Here is a 17,091-nt window from a genome sequence, read left to right as displayed (position 1 = left end):
TTATTATTATTTGAAAGAAAAATATCATGTCACATTCCATTAGTGAAACTTTGAAAAAAAAAATTTACTACTATAAAAGTTATGATTGAAGAAATTGGAATAAAATTGAAAAACGTCATAGATAAAATGATGAAATCAATAGAGATTATGATAGATTCGATCATTAACTTAGTTTTAAATGACTAAAAAGTTTGTGAATTACGATCGTTATTTCAAAATTACATTAGATTTGATCATGTAAATTATTGAAATTTGATCACAATCTTGCAGTTACTGAATTGTAAATATAAACTAGTACTAGTATATAATACTAAATTTATAATTTTGTACACAATTTTTTAGTTGTAGGATTTTGATTTGTGTTCCATGATTTTTCTTTGCTAGAACCAAGGTCTTACACTACTTCTCTAAATTAACATTTAAAATTAATGATGTTATTTAAGTACCGGTATATCGATACAAAGAATATAATTTGATCATAACTTTATTTCAACAATTAAAAAGATTACCTAAGTTTCACATAACAATAATCATAGACGAAAAATAAATTAATAAAAAATTAAAGCTCTCTTTTGCTTAATTATCGATTAGAAGATCCCGCTTACAACAACGTCGTATCAACCTTCATTTCCCTAGAACTAGAAATGCCGCCCCTCCGCCGCTAATCGCCGCCGCTCATTTCTCTTTCTCCACTCCACATTTCACTCCCACGAGCCGCCGCCACTCCTTCCATGGAAGCCCACCCCGAATCCGACCCGAAAACCCCCAATCCGGAGTACGATGAAATCGAAGACGATGAAGCCGACGAAGACGACTCGGAGCTGGAAGAAGACGACGACAGCGATGACAAATCGATGTCTCCGGATGCCCGGATGCAGAGAGACCGCGCCGACATGGACTCCCTCTTCCGGCGCCTCTCGTCGGAGCGGGTTCCGGTTCGGGTCCACGACATAGTCGTCAAGGGGAACAAGAAGACGAAGGATTCCGTGATCGAGGCGGAGGTGGAGCATCTGTTCACGGGCGCAAACACCTTCCAGCAGCTGCTGCGCGCCGCCGGCGTCGCAAAATTGCAGCTGCAGCGTCTCGGGATCTTCGATTCGGTTAGCATTACGCTCGACGCTGGCCCGCCGGAGCTTCCCGGGACGGCGAATGTCGTCATTGATGTCTCGGAGGGGAGCTTGCTCTCTGGGGATTTCGGCGTTTATTCCAAGCCTGAGGTATTTTTTTGCTGGATTGATGGTGTTAATTTTGAAATTAATTGATTGATTATTCTCTTTGCTGTTTGGAATTGGGGATTTTGTTATGTGGTCACTAAATTTAGGAATCATTGTAATTGGATTGACGGTTATTTGGAATTGGGATATGGTGTTAGGGTTTATGATGCTATGATCTTATAGCATATAATGGTTAGCAATAAAATTGTGATAAATTGACTAATAGCAAAGAAACCAGTGACTTTAAAAGGCAGAATGTGGATTTGATTGATAATTTCAGTAGTAATTTAGCATACAAATTAAAAAATATTATTGTAAAGCAAATGAGAGATTGGATTCTTAACTGTTACTTTGGTTTGGATGTTTTACATCTTCAAGATTAGTCATTTTTCCAAGTATGGTGGATAGAAATTTCGTGCAACGGAATGCTTTCACTTACTTCTGCAGTTTTCTGGAATCTGGATGAGTTGTTGCCCTTTTCCTTTCGGGAAGGGAGGATTAGGGAAATCCTATTGATGACTCATATTGATTTCGTGCTTGAGTTTCTAGTACTTCCTGTAGGATAGATCTTGATTTCGCGCGTGCTGGAATCAATTTTTGTGACAATGGAGTAGTTTCTTCTTTGTTTGCTTCAGCAGCTGTATCGTTGTATGGATGAAATGATGGTTTTCTATCTTAATTTTTTGATATGCTAAAGTGCTTCCGTAGGCTAGATCGTGGTCTCTAGAAGCTGCAGCGAGACTGAAAAATCTGTTGGGGTATGGAGATTTGTGGGATGGCTCACTGGCTTACGGTTGGGGTCAGTCGTTGGAAGTCAGCTCAGGGGTGGCTTTGCCCCGATTCAAATCGATTCCTACTCCAGTGTCTGGGAGGATATCTCTGCTTTCCCAGGATTGGTTGAAGTTCTCTTCCTACAAAGAACGAGCGCTTGGGCTCTCACTGAGTCTGTTGTCAACGGGGAACCATGACCTATCTTACAATCTCTCTTGGCGGACTTTAACGGATCCATCTCAAATGTCTTCCTACACAGTGAGGAGGCAGCTCGGACATAATCTGGTGTCAGCGTTGAAGTATGCGTTTAAAATTGACCACAGAGATTCACCAATGAGGCCTACTAGAGGACATGCTTTTATTTCCACCACTCAAATTGGTGGCCTTTTTCCTGATTTACGGAGCTTGCGCTTTCTCCGTCAGGTATTTGCTCCCCTTTTAAAGTTATCATTTCATATAGTCGGAAAGTACTTCAGTTCTTACATGGTACTTTTTCAATTGCAATTATGCCTCTAATGATGTTCCTGAGTTATTAAAAGCAATTGTTACTTATTTAAGTTTTACTAAAATCTGTCCTATTATTCGTTCTGTCATTTCTGAATTGAACAATGTTGTCTTGGCTGTAGAGTTTGTGAGCGATTGTCGTATTTTGGAGGGTGCTACGTTCACTGATAAGTTAAGTTATATTTCATCTGACATTATCTCTTTGCTGAACAGGAGTTTGATCTTCGTTATGCTATCCCCCTTGGATTCTATCGGGCTGCATTGAACTTTGGGATATCCGGTGGCGTTTTGCTTCCATGGGGGAGGGGATCTTTGAGTAGTCCCACGTATCTGCCTGAGAGGTTCTTCATGGGAGGTAATACTTCGCCAGTTTGCTCCTTGATAGGACCGACATCAATTTTAGGTTTCAAGTCGAGAGGATTGGGTCTCGCTGAACCTAGACGAGTCACCAGAGATAACCCAAACGATGGGAGCCCCGATGATTCTGGAATAGATAATGTTGGCGGAGATCTTGCTTTCACTGCCTTTGCAGACCTTTCGTTTGATCTACCTCTTAGCGTTCTTAGGAATGCTGGCATCCATGGCCACGTCTTTGCTTGCACTGGCAGTCTGAATAAATTGAGTGAGAATTCGTACAAGGAGTTTTCTGTTCAGAAATTTAAGGATTCTTTCCGAAGCTCTGTGGGAGCTGGACTTGTCGTGCCCACTCAGCTATTCCGCATGGAGGTAAACAGCTATACTCTTCTCATTCAAGAATTTCTCTCTTTTTTCATTTTCCTCTTCTGTGTTGATTTTGTTAAAGAATAAAGACGTGCTTTGCTTGGTTCGATATTTTTGCATGAATCGTCATTCCATTTGAAATCACCATTCCCACTATATCAGGATAGTCATTCCTTCCCCAACCCATGATATTAGTCATTCATTGTCTTCTAAGATTCATTATTTGACAAAATTACCATATAATAGTACATATAATTTCACAATTTCACCCTCGGATTTCGGGCATCCCCTCCTATGCAATACAACTCTCTTGCTTTCTCCCTCTCTCTATACAAATCTTGCTTCCGTATCGAGAATGTTGAGCTCTAAGCTTACAAATTGCATGATGGGACTAGTATTATTTGGAGGATTTTCATTATAATATCATCCTATAATGTCCGGGAAAAAGGCTTTCTCGTATCTATCTACGTGCTATAACAAAGTTCTAGTTAGGGTGATGGAGGAAAACAGAACTTAATGTTACATAAATATGAAAATCAGTGTTGATGCTCATTATCTCTCTTATTGAACAGGTAAACTACTGCTATATCCTGAAGAAACAAGAGCACGACAAAGGAAAGACCGGTGTACAGTTTTGCTTCTCGTCTCCAAGTTGATTTCGTGTTTTGGTAAGCGGCGGCGGCTTTGCAGATTTTGAATTTGAGTAAATTTTTTCTTCTTCATGCCCAACAATAGACAGCTCTGAAACAATTTCTTGATGCAGCTAAATTAGATTCAATTAGACCTTTTCTTGAGTCTTGACCATGGAAAAAACATTTAATTCTTGATTTCAAATAAGATGAAGCTGCATTACTTATTTGATCATTCAAGGAATCTTGAATTTCTCTTTGCTTTTATTGTTGAATCGTTTTAAGATTTTAAGAATATGGAGTAATTGATTTTGCTGAGGGTGAAGGTTTCCTCTGTTGATATTGTATTTTACTTCCATCTTTGTTTTCATGAAAATATGAATGCTACTCACATTTCTTTTCTTTACTAACATATGTTGTACATTCAAGATCTTGTAGTTAACATATGTTGTAGTAATTTTTTTGGTATGTCTCAAGCTAAATGAGCTATTTCCACTTTTAATGGAGTAAAAAATTAACACAATACTCTTATTTTATTATTTTTTTAATAATCTACTTTATTTTCTCTCTTAGGAGTATTATATTATGTCTCCACTTAACTTCGTAATATTTTTTTTAAAAATCTTGTGTCGAACTATATTATATCTCCACTTAAATTTGTAAATTCTATTTTCTTAAATCTTGTGTTGATTAGAATTGTCTTAATTAATTTGAGATGTAGAGAGTATAATAATTAAGCAGTAATTGTATTTTGGCTTTTCCCCTAATATAAATTAGCTCAAATAATTTTTTGGGGGCGAATTGGGAATAAAATATAGAGTACCAATTCCCAAATGAAAGTAGATCATATCCAAATCAATAATCGATGAACTATACAACTATACAACAATATTTCAATAAAATTAAAATACAACAAACAAGTCAGTGAGATTGGACTAGTGATTTCATATAAGAGAATAAATGAAAAATATATTTTTTAAATAAGCACACAAAAATGAATAATATTGAAAAAATATTAGCTCCATGGCATCGACGAAAAAAAATGATTCATGAGAGAGAAAACATTATAATGACCTAACCATGGCCCATATTGGAATCTCTTGTTTGCTTAAAGAGGGATGCATGGAATGCAATAATTTATCAAATATTTTCCAAGTGGAAGTCCAATTGTTTATGCCAATTTTTTAGGTCCAACTATTACTTGGTCTTAATACCAAATCTATGAATATCTTTGTTGAAAGGGTAGTCTTGGAATGGTCAATTTCTTGTATCGACCATCGATCTCTATATATGTCATTAATTTCGAAGATAAAGTTTAAAATGTTTGAAATAAATATATTTTCTCATATTAGGTATACCAATATTATTTTTGCTTTCGATTTTAATTTGGATAAGTCTTAATTTATTGTTTGGTGGGAGTCAATATATACTGGCATTCTTATATCACGTAGCAAATATTCTACATAAATATATATACCATACACTTAATTAATTAATATTTTAGTACAAATCTCGAAGTATATGGATAAAGTTTCCTAAAAAAGTATTGCAATAAATAAAAAGTGCTATCGAACTACAATTTCACAATTAATCAAATATACATATTGTTGTAAGTAAAGATAAGATAAAATTGTTTAGAATTTCCAAAAAATTTGGTCACACAATGAATTCCGTGATTCCCTCGTGTACATGTCATGCTATTCATGAGCACAAAAGTTTTACAGTAGTATTTTGATTGATAATTTTAAATAACAAAATTAGCTTAAAATGATTTTGAGTATATTATACTCTATATATTGTGATAAGTTCGAGCAAGATATTTCACGTTGGGGTCTAATAAAACATTTCACATCTTCCTTACTATAATCACTTTTAAAATCAAAATAAAAATTGAACTTAACTTACAGAAATTTAACAAATCTTTTTTAAAAATCCACTTTTATTATAGTTTGTTGATATTAAAACTGAAACTAAAATAGTGAAATGAATTCATTGAGGAGAATGTTATGCAAAATTGAATAATTCGAAGAATTAGATCATCAAACAAGATAGCTCTATATTGTTCATCATAGCAAAGGATGCATGTGAATAATTGATAAATTAAAGAGGTATTGAATAATATATATACACTACATTTATTCGTGTCCCTAAATGAATTTATAATTTTATCCTCGAACTACATACGTACCCTTAAATTAATTATACTACTACATTAATTCAATGTAATATAAAGAGATATAAGCAAATTAAATATAATAAACAAATAATAATAATAATAATAATACTAATAATAAAAAAATACTATTTGAGATGTGGATATATACGATGGTGAGATGTCAGTCACGTGGGACAAAGAGACGAAAAATACCTTTGTATTACAATTATTGAGTGAAAGACAAATAATTATTATTCTTCTTCCAAAACCTTCATACGTATACATGGATTAGGTTTCAACAAATAATATTTTTGTTACTTAATTGTATGCAATGTATTATGCATGCAAGTATAATTAGGTCTCATGCACTTAGATCCCACACCCTCCATTTTCAACAAACCCCATTTCTAATCAACGATCGATAATCTTGATTAGTGACCTTAAGCATATTTTTTCTCACAAGACTTAACACTTAGAATTAGTGGGGAATATTACAATTTATTTCTTAATTATGGTGGTTGCATGCGACTATATTATTCTTTCCGAGTTGGATTGGGATTTCAAGCAAACTATAATTATAAAAGTATGAGTCGATATATTATGCTAACTCTTATTATTAGAAGAATAATAGTAACATTTAAATAAAATTTAAAGATTGCAACATTTCTCATTGGAAAAGAAAATACATGTATTGTTGGGGGGACTTTACAGCTTATGTGCTTCCAAATGAATCTTGCTCAAACCATCCTTTTCATTTCTTTCTTTTCTTTTGTTTTTCGTGGGATGGATACCTTACATGAACATTACACACAAATAATAGTAGTAAATTATATGAGCACCATACATAAATTATGTGAGCATCATTTATATATGAGCATTGATCTCGTTTAATCTATATTAATGTTATTTATTTTGTTATACTCCCTTTTGTCCCTAAAAAGTATGAACTATTTCATTTTAAATCCGTCCCTGAAGAGTACTCTCTCCGTCTCATGTTACTTGCACTGTTCTATTTCGGCACGTCACAAACTATTTACACTATTTCTAGTTTAAGTTAGAATTAATATATTTAATTAATATGTTAGTTTAAGTTAAGAGCTCCTTTATTAATTGATGTTTCATTACACTTAAAATTCTAATTTAATTACACTAAAAATCAATTTCAATTTTACGGCCTAAAATGAAAAGTGCGAGTAACATGGGACGGAGGGAGTATGAAGTATGAACTTTCTAAGTTTGGAAACTCCTTTCTCTCTGATGAGGTGAGACTCATTCTCCACTAACAATACTTTAAAAACTTTTTCTTTCTATATGTCTCTTACTTTTCCAATTATGCATTAAAACCCGTGTTGAACCAAATGTTCATACTCTTTGGGGACGGAGGGAGTAAATGTTTATTTTTATTCTAAAATACTTCAAAAATTTACTAATGCCATTAATTCGAATAAAAAATCACAGCCTGATATGTTCATTTTTCCTATAATTTTAAATAAATGAATAAAATAATAAATTGAGCTTTAATTTTTTATAATTTATAAAATTAGTAAGGTTAATAAACATTTTTAAGAACTAGAAACAATCTAATTATAAAATAAAACAGATAAAGCTAAACGTGATTTAAACAATAGCAGTGCTTACGGATGATGATCGGTAGCGTAACAATATTTATATGTGTATATATAATAAGTACTCCCTCCGTCCCACTTTAGCGGTCTCAATCACTTTTCTGCACCCGTTTTATAAAAATGATAATAAATAGTGAAAGTGGAGAAATGGTAAAATAAGAGAAAGAATAATATTAGGAAGAGTTTTCTCTATATTATTCTCTCTATTACTTTACCATTTCTTCACTTTCACTATTTATTAGTATCATTTTTATAAAACAGGTGTAAAGAAATGACTGAGACTCCTAAACTGAGACGGAGGGAGTATAATATTCTTGGATGTTTAATATTAAAGACAACTCACAAGCACCACTACCACCTAATTATTCTTATTTTTCTTATCATATGAGACAAATTATTAGGTGCAATTATATTTTTTTCTGTTAGAAATAAATCTGAAGCATTTTTTCTGAATAATCTTGATCTTATTATTTATGGACCTCTAGTTCCTACTACTTAAACTTTATATAATCCGGCTATGATGACTCACTTAGCTTCCTATATATAATTATTTTATTGTCTATCAACATATCGATTTCGTGAATTTCCGTTTTTGTAGTGAAGGAAAATAAGCTCCAATCTGTCTTAATATATTCATGACCATGTCACATTATAAAATTAAATCATAGTTCAACACTTATCTCTCATATTTGAATCTTTAAAATAATTATATATCTAATTATGAAATAGTAATCAATAGCAATAACTAACTATTACTTGAAAAAAAATGAAATTGACACTAAAAGGAATTGATATATACCTAATTCAAAGATAAAATTAATAAACCCTAACTAATATTATATAATTAGAATGTAACACAAGAAAATGAAACTAAATAGAAGTATGAAGAAACAAATGATAGTGGCCTTGTTCACGTGTTATTTTTTTTGTATCGGTTTTGCTTAGTGTTTGGACTTTGTTGCCTACACATTTTTTTTATTAGTTTAGCCATTTTTGTAGTGAAAAACAAATGATAGTGAGATACCGACCGAATAGAGCACCAAAACGTATAATATATATAGAATTTTCGGTGCGAGATTTCGCCTATACAAGTATATTTAATTGTAAAAAATATACTAAATTCATTATTAAGATAAAGTATATACGAGATAAAATACCACTTTACATCATACATACGCGACCGCATAGTGTTGAAATGGACATGCAAAAAATTTCCCCATTTATTGTACACAATGTCACAAGTGAAAAGGGGCAATTAAGTTATTGAGTTGGCTTTTTTAGAGTTGAGAATTGAGGGCAAGATGCTTGTGATCAATAATGAGAAAAAGATTGTCTTTTGTTTAGAATTAGTTGAAAATAAACTACTTTTATGCTGCCCTTCACAGTCCAATAAATACACACGAGCGTAGAATATTGAGCTCTAATTTCCTGCCACAAAAGATAGGCCACATGAATCTCATCAATGCTACAACATTGACAGCATATATAGTTTTGGTCGATTTATTGCTCATTTTTTTAAAATAAAAATTGAAGATAATTATTGACTTCGATCTATAAAACATTGTAGTGACGAAATCAGACATTTCACAACTTTTTTTAATTAATATGATTTCATTTGAAATTCAAACAAAACTTAATCTCAACTTATTTGAATTTAACAAATCTATAAAAAAAATCCTATTTATAGCTTTTATAGAACAAATTCCTTATTTCCAAATAATATTTTTTAGATTTTAATTTTAAGGGTATAAAATTACTAAAATATCACTAGAAATTCTTCAAATTATTGGGGACAACACACTGTGTAGCTGAGTATGTACATAAAGAATATTGTACTGTATGTACCCATATTAATGTGCACATATTCTTAGAAAGTCTGATATATTTATAACTTATATGATCATTTTTTATGTTTAAGAATAGTGTTATATCTGAAATTTCTTAATATAATATTAAACCTATTTATTCACTGAGATGTAAATAACTATATTATCATTAAATTCTAGTGATTAAAATGGGAAACAAGATCATCTTTAAACAAAAACTTGTAAGAAATAATAATATCTTGCATAAGGAGACATGAAATAGTTGACTTAGCTGACAGCATTAGCTAGATGCCCGCCCACCAAATCACCAGTAACATATGGCCCTTTCAAATAAAACAAAAAAACAACAATATGAAATTAATTAATTAATTAATACTGTATTTCACTTACAACATGCTTAATTTTTGCATTATGCCATTCTATAATTAAATACTCAACTAAACCAGAAGCATCTAATTGAAGCAAGGAAGCAACCCTAATTTTTTTGTACAAACATTCCATAAGAATTTTTTTTAAAAAAGAAAGAAAATGAATATTGATCAAATAATTAGGTAAGATTCAAGTTGCAGCCAATGGCAGATCCATATGAGGTCGGGGTTGACCGACCCTGTGTCTGATCCACGAGTTTCGTTTTCTGCTTTCACCAATGGTTGTAGGATTTCTTGTCTATATGTAGAATCTAAAATTCAGATTTCTTTATTACTTGTTGACAACAAGCACTGCTATAAGTCTAGCTCAAGACAGTTTACTTGATTCTTGTCTGAACAAGTTTTGTCTGATTTATATAAATATATAAATTAATTCATTTAATAATTTCAGTCCTCATCCTCTCTGTTACTCCTACTCATATATGTGCATGGACCCATTTTGCACATGCATAAAAATTAATTAATTTGGCCCTAATATCGAATTCTCAAATAAGTAGTATGCTCGCACTCAACTATATAACTAAGGCATTACTTTTCATAATATTAATTAATCATATATACTACTCCTATTCATCTATACCGATGTATGAGTAAATGATTTACAGTTTACATGCAATAAATGGTTAATTACATGATTTGAAAATATGATGCGTGAAACCTTATAAAATTGGAATAGATTAACAATGGATTTTGACAGCCAAATTAATTAACATACAAGAATATATACAAGTAGTGTGATGATATTGCTGAGTAGTTTCGGTAGGGTGATCCAAATTTTGACTTAACGGTCTTCATTCTCAATCAACGATTATATTCGAGTCAATATATACAAATTCCTACCCCTTTATTTAACCATAAAATTTAATTTTCATTTAGTATATACTAGTATATTGTTCCAAATGCAAATCCCTTAAATATTGTGAGAACGAAAAACCATTTTCATTCTTTTGATCGTTAAGATTTATGCTGACCACGTCTTTTTGAATGAATTTAGTACATATATAGGTTCAAATTTCACGAATAGCAAAACATTTCATTTTTTATATATAACACAATAATTTCACTGTGAATACAATGACTTTATACGTTTAATTAATGCAGTGTTATCACTTTCTCAGCAAAAAAAATAGTTTTGACGGCAACATGATCATCAACGCCTAGGTGGTTGACAGAGACACACAAATGACAACATGCATCTAAAAAAGTAAAACTTGAGAAGGAGAAGAAGAGAGAGGGGAAGGAATTTTTCTTTATATTCCCCAACAAAGATTTTTCATTCCCAATTCTAACAACTTCCCCTACTCCTCCATCTACCCTCACATAAACAAAAAAAACTCCAAAAACAAGAAAAGATCTCAATTGAATTGAGATAAAAATCAAATCTTGATAATCTCAACATGAAAAGTTCAGAGATTGAAGACATGGAGGGTTCAAAGAGCCAGAATCAGATTGATGATCAAGAAAACGAGAGAGACGAAGACGAAGATGGAAGCAACAGCAAGGCCTTGAATGGGAACAGCTCAAGCAACAGCACAGTTGAAGAGAACAATGGGAAGAAGGCTAGCTCTGGATCTGTGAGGCAGTATGTCCGGTCGAAGACTCCACGTCTCCGGTGGACCCCGGACCTCCACCTCTGCTTCGCCCACGCCGTGGAGAGGCTTGGTGGAGAAGAAAGTGAGCCCTCTAAATCCATAAATTTAGTTTTTTTTTTCCTTCAATTTTTGAAAGAAAAAAGTTTAATTTTTTATCAATTTTTTGCAGAAGCGACGCCGAAATTGGTGTTGCAATTAATGAATGTTAAAGGGCTAAGCATTGCTCATGTCAAGAGCCATCTTCAGGTATAAAATCATGTGATTAGGTTTTGAAGAAAGATGTCTTTTTTTAATAATTTTTTTTCTAATTTTTTTTGAAGATTTTCGATTTAATTGACGAAGTATTTTTGATGATTTAGATGTATAGGAGCAAGAAGGTTGATGATCCCTATGAAGGTATATAATTTTAACTTTTTTTAGAAATTAGGGTTTGTGTTCATATAAATTTACTAATTGATTTGATGAAATTGCAGTGATTTCACAACAAAGATCTCTAATTGATGCTGGAGACAGACATATCTATAACCTCAGCCAGCTTCCAATGCTACAAACCTTCAATAATCAGAGCTTGAGGTATGTAAAAATTAAGAAATACTAAACTAAATTAATTCAGTAATTTCCAAACCCTAATTCCAACAATTTTGCAGATATAGAGATGTCATCCCGGGCAGTCCGGGCAACCTGGGCAGCTCAATAACCACTAACTGGGAAGCACCACACATGGCCAGAAATGGACTATATGAGCCATCACCAAATTCATACTTATCAAGAAATTCTTGGAAATTTCTTGATCAAAAACACTTGATGATCAATCAAAGATTCGGGCAAACTAATCAAACTCCAACAACAAACTTCTACCAAGAAAGAGGAGCACTCGAACAAGCCACATCGAAACGAAAGCACCTAGATCTTGACCTCACTCTCTCCCTAAAGACGAATATGAAGAAGATGAAGACGACGGATGATCATGAAGAGGTCGACAGCAGCTTGTCGCTCTCGTTGTTTTCGCCCTCGAAGGAGGTGGTTGCGTGGAAGGATCGGGATGAGGTGGCTTGTTTAGATCTGAGTTTGTGAATGGGACAATTTTCTGAGTGAGATTTTTTTTCAAGAAGTTTGTTTGTTTCTTGATTCTTGAATTGTATGCAGAGATTTTAAAAATAACTATTTTAGTGTACAGATTAATTGTTCTCATCTGAATTGGACAGGTAAAATTAATCAAGAAAGTGTGTGAATCTTTGTGTTGGGGGATGTGAGGGTATTAAAGAATTTGAGCAATGTGCAGATCTTTGTCTCCGGAATTTAGCATTTTTGTTTTGTTATAAGTAAAATATTGAGGTATGGTAACTGTAATTGATACTTGTACCATGAGATACTGGGGTGTTCGGTTTCTAGATAAAATAGTATCAAGATATAATTTAGGATTGAGTTGTGATATTATTTTAATTGGAGGGGGACTATAACTATTTATCACATGATTATCCATCCAACATTGAGTTGTAGGATTCAATCTCATTGACCAAACACACTACATATTTAATCATGAGATATAATTTTACAAACCGAACACCCCATATATAGGTTGATAACCCTCTTATATTGTAATCAAGACTAAATCTGGATCATATGATACAAAAATGGACGCGCAGGGTTTGATTTCGGTAATTTATTATGTGCTGAAAGTATACTAAAATACTTATAAATTTCATTTTTTTCATGCAAATTTCTTGACATGAACATATGCAATTATAATTACAATTTAAAAATTTATAAAATTATCTTTGATTTGATATGTGGTGTGTGTAAAAAATAATTTAAATAAAGAGAGTTATAATTATTTAAAGTTTTGAGATATTTTATAAAAGAGAAACAATTGAAATTTAAGCACAAAATGACATCCATTTTAGCATAATAATGAACTACTCTTTCGCACAACAGTGAAACATATTTCAACATGACCCAAATTACATAAACCCAAATTATGTAAATGTTCGTCTAAAGTTATCATCAAGGACAGATATTCAGTCTCAATTATGCTCTAAGAAGTGGCTTTTGAAAAACAATGAATCATATCGCAAACCTTACAAATAATGGAATTTATTGTCATGTTCCCAAGTTATACTTATGTATGTATGTTATGCTGTTCTTGAAGAATTATTTGTATCACAAAATTTCCTATAACTAAGCAATTTTTGGAGGTTTCGATAATTAAGTAGTACTACTAATTAATTGTTTATTTTGGACAAATAATACGGTATGCAATGCACTTTGGTTGGAATTTGTAGAGGGAGAATAATTTTATGTGAAAAACTAATTTGTTTCATATAATAATAATAATTTTTAGATACTCCATCCGTTCCACATTAAGAGTCCTATTTTTCCATTTGCCCTCATCCCCCGTTAAGAGTCATATTTCATTTTTACCATAAATGCTAAGTAGTTTCACATTTCACCAACTTATTCTACTCACATTTTATTATAAAACTAATACTGTATTATTCACTCATTAGACTTATATTTCACTATCTAGTTCAATCTAATTTTCTTTACATTCCTTAAAACATGTGCCGAAACTAAATATGACTCTTATTATGCACTGTTGATCTTTTTTTCAGGTTATTTAGATATTTTTAATTTTTATTTTTAAAATATAAAAAAAATCTCAACCACTATTACTTTAAACTTATTAAGTCTATATCTTAATGAGTTTATTTATACCACCCCTCAACAAAAAATAGTCATATTTTTTGTGTTTTGGACCATCAAAACAATTAGACTTTATCTATTTTTAAAAAAAATATAATGAGGTGAGTTTCACTTTTCACTAAAATTCCGCTTTTCACTAAAAACACTTAAACCATTTTTCTATACTATATCTCATACTTTACCATCTTTACGTTCAAATTTGTGCCGCCCATTACCAAATAGCTATAAGTACATATACATCTCATACCAAATATATAGTAAAAGTAAAATATACATTATAAAGAAGGGTCTTTTACGAACACCATTTTCATTGGAAATAATCAAATGTGCTCGTACAACGTAATATACTTAATTAAGTGCGTTATGAGCACCTATTGTTATTTGCTAATAACAATAGGCTTCATAGGCTTCTGCTAATAATTTCCAAGCACAAGGCTGAAGAATTTTCAAGCACATAGTTATGCTCGCTAAGTAGTCAAAGCAGTCGTCTAATGTGTTAGTTTTCAAGCACCTATTAGTGCTCAAAATTATCCGAGCACCACCTATATGTACTTCAAATTTTCCAAGCACCAATTTGTACTTGTAATAAAGCAATTTCGAGCAATACATTTAGCTCGAATTTCCAAGCACTTCTAGCCTTTTTTTTCTTTTACTTGCAAAGAAGCTCGAAACATTGGTATTTTTCACTAGGAAATGTTGTAGATAACTTTTAATATTTCTATTTTTATTGTTTGAAATTACTTAAAACATTTTTAAAATTTTAAAACGAATCAAAAGAGTAACAAAATAGTATTAATACAAAATTGTTTTAAACTTAATTTTAATTCATAATATTACCAAATCCATAGAAATAATCTTAACAGGTCAATATTTTTCTTTTATTTATGATAAGCATCTCTATCTATTATGGTGAGTATTAGATTACACTAATAATAATTCAATATCTTTTCCTTGAATTATTCTCTTACTTTACAAACTTTGTAGTAAAACACTTATCCACTACAAAAACTATTTTTGTAGATAAATGTAGTAATTAATCTACTATTCTCATTTGGTGGAATTATTTTATGGATAAAGATAGTATACCTATAATTCACTTCTCCTTGACTAAGGTTCTTCAACTATTCTAGCAATGCCCTAGTTTACTTAATTTATTCTTACACTTCTTCTCATTTGATGGAATTATTGACTTGATTCTCATTTGATGGAATTGTTGACTTGAGATCTTCAACTGGTTAACAACGACATTGTTTGCTTATCTGAATCCTCGGATTCCTCTATGCGCGAGCTGCTATGATGGCTTGGTGGATGTGGGAGTTCATCTTCCAATTCCGCTTGTAATCGGGCACACTCCACTCCAGCGTCACCTTCTCTTATGCTCGTCGCAATCGTCGTTATGATTATAACGACGATTATGCGTTTGCATCTTTCTAAAAAAAACGCAATGACCGCATAGTTAATCCAAAGTGTAGCCAGTGCAATTACCGTTAACCCCATTGCTTACGGCCAAAACAATACATACTAATCCAACAAATGCATCAATTGTAATTCTACATTTTAATCTACATTCACACAAATTGCCACATTCACACAAATTGCCGAATACAATGACAATCAATCAATTCACAAATAGCTGTCCCAATAATTCGAATATCGAAATATGACTACAACAAAACCAGAGCAAGAGATAGTGTATATGAGATTATAAATAAGAATCTAACTAAGTCTGTAGTAAAATGCACAATTACCTAAAATTCTTTCCAATATGCATTAATGCATTCATTGAAAAGATTTTTATGTAGATGTTGGACAAGTCTTTGAAGGAGTACAAACTGCATATCAAAAAGTACAAACTACACATCAGTATACAATCAGCAAATTAAAAAAAATATAAAAAACGCATAAAACTATTTGACCACTTACACTTTCAAATCATTAGATGTATGATTTTTCTACCGACATATTATCTCATTCATTACACCAACATCTACAAAAAGCTTTTTGCAGTACCCGTTCATCAAGTCAATATAGCTTATAGCTACACCCGTCTTGAACAAGTACTACAGACCAAATTCATTAGGTTCACACAGTTTCTCAGCCGAGGCTCCCGCCAACTCTTACAAAAACTGTCAAGGTTGCGAAATCCAAATCAGTTCTTTTCAGTCGGCAAAAGCAATCAATCGCCACACTCAGAGTGTACAGATCTACATGAACAACTCTTTGAGGCATTTGCCCGAACAGATGAAGGGAAACAGAGTATTGCTTCATCTCGGCCACAGCAATCAAATATTCAAATTCAAATCTGGGATTGGCAAAAAATAAAATTTTTATTTGGTGTCTGTCACTAACAAAATTGAATTGGGGGAGCAAAAACTGAATTATAACATAGATAAACGATAGCAAAAATAGATAAATAAAACGAACAATCTAAAAAAATTCATACCGAATCTATGGAGGCGGTGAGTTTTTGACCTAGCTCTTCGTGTAGCTGCGGCTTTCTCAATTGTGTGGAATCTTATATTGTAGGGTTTGATATTATAATTATGAGTATCAGTATTTATAGAGCTAGATTTGTTCATCCAGCTGCAATGGGCTACATCATAAATGGGCTTTATTGGTCCTGCCCGGTAATTCTATCGGGCCGGATCCTTGTTGGTTTCGAGGAAATATCCAATGGGTCTAAGAATTTTTGATATAATCACAATGAAAATAATTAATAAAGTGGTAAATAATTTTTTATATGAACTGATCAAATATTCATCAAATATGCATATCCTTACATAAATAGTTGTGCGAATTTTCAATAGTAATTTTTTTAATAGTATAATATCATCGAATTTTCTGTATTTTGTCGTGCAAAACCTATGCAATCAAGAAGAATTAGGAAATTAATTATATACTCTCTCCGTTTCATAATAGATGTC

The 17,091-nt window shown here is 32.1% G+C and overlaps 2 protein-coding genes and 1 long non-coding RNA gene across 3 annotated transcripts; 2 read left to right on the top strand and 1 right to left on the bottom strand.

Annotated features, from left to right (window-relative positions):
• The first annotated feature begins 602 nt into the window (after positions 1-602).
• Positions 603-4,073, top strand: LOC121775284 (SAM50-like protein gop-3). Its single transcript, XM_042172341.1, has 4 exons — positions 603-1,217; positions 1,923-2,408; positions 2,703-3,215; positions 3,782-4,073. The coding sequence occupies exons 1-4, from the start codon at positions 732-734 to the stop codon at positions 3,863-3,865; spliced, it is 1,569 nt and encodes a 522-aa protein (XP_042028275.1). The 5' UTR covers positions 603-731; the 3' UTR covers positions 3,866-4,073.
• A 7,102-nt stretch (positions 4,074-11,175) lies between these two features.
• On the top strand, positions 11,176-12,683 carry LOC121773927 (two-component response regulator ARR18-like). Its single transcript, XM_042170844.1, has 5 exons — positions 11,176-11,546; positions 11,634-11,710; positions 11,824-11,860; positions 11,938-12,037; positions 12,112-12,683. The coding sequence occupies exons 1-5, from the start codon at positions 11,270-11,272 to the stop codon at positions 12,536-12,538; spliced, it is 918 nt and encodes a 305-aa protein (XP_042026778.1). The 5' UTR covers positions 11,176-11,269; the 3' UTR covers positions 12,539-12,683.
• A 2,405-nt stretch (positions 12,684-15,088) lies between these two features.
• On the bottom strand, positions 15,089-16,686 carry LOC121773619. Its single transcript, XR_006044817.1, has 4 exons — positions 16,611-16,686; positions 16,091-16,469; positions 15,916-15,999; positions 15,089-15,597 (listed from the first exon to the last, which is right to left on the bottom strand). It is a non-coding gene; the product is annotated as an uncharacterized LOC121773619 (long non-coding RNA).
• Positions 16,687-17,091: the final 405 nt, after the last annotated feature.

This window comes from Salvia splendens, chromosome 17 (genome assembly GCF_004379255.2).
Source record: "Salvia splendens isolate huo1 chromosome 17, SspV2, whole genome shotgun sequence".
NCBI classification, from domain to species: domain Eukaryota; kingdom Viridiplantae; phylum Streptophyta; class Magnoliopsida; order Lamiales; family Lamiaceae; genus Salvia; species Salvia splendens.
This window is presented reverse-complemented; position numbering and strand designations above follow the sequence as displayed.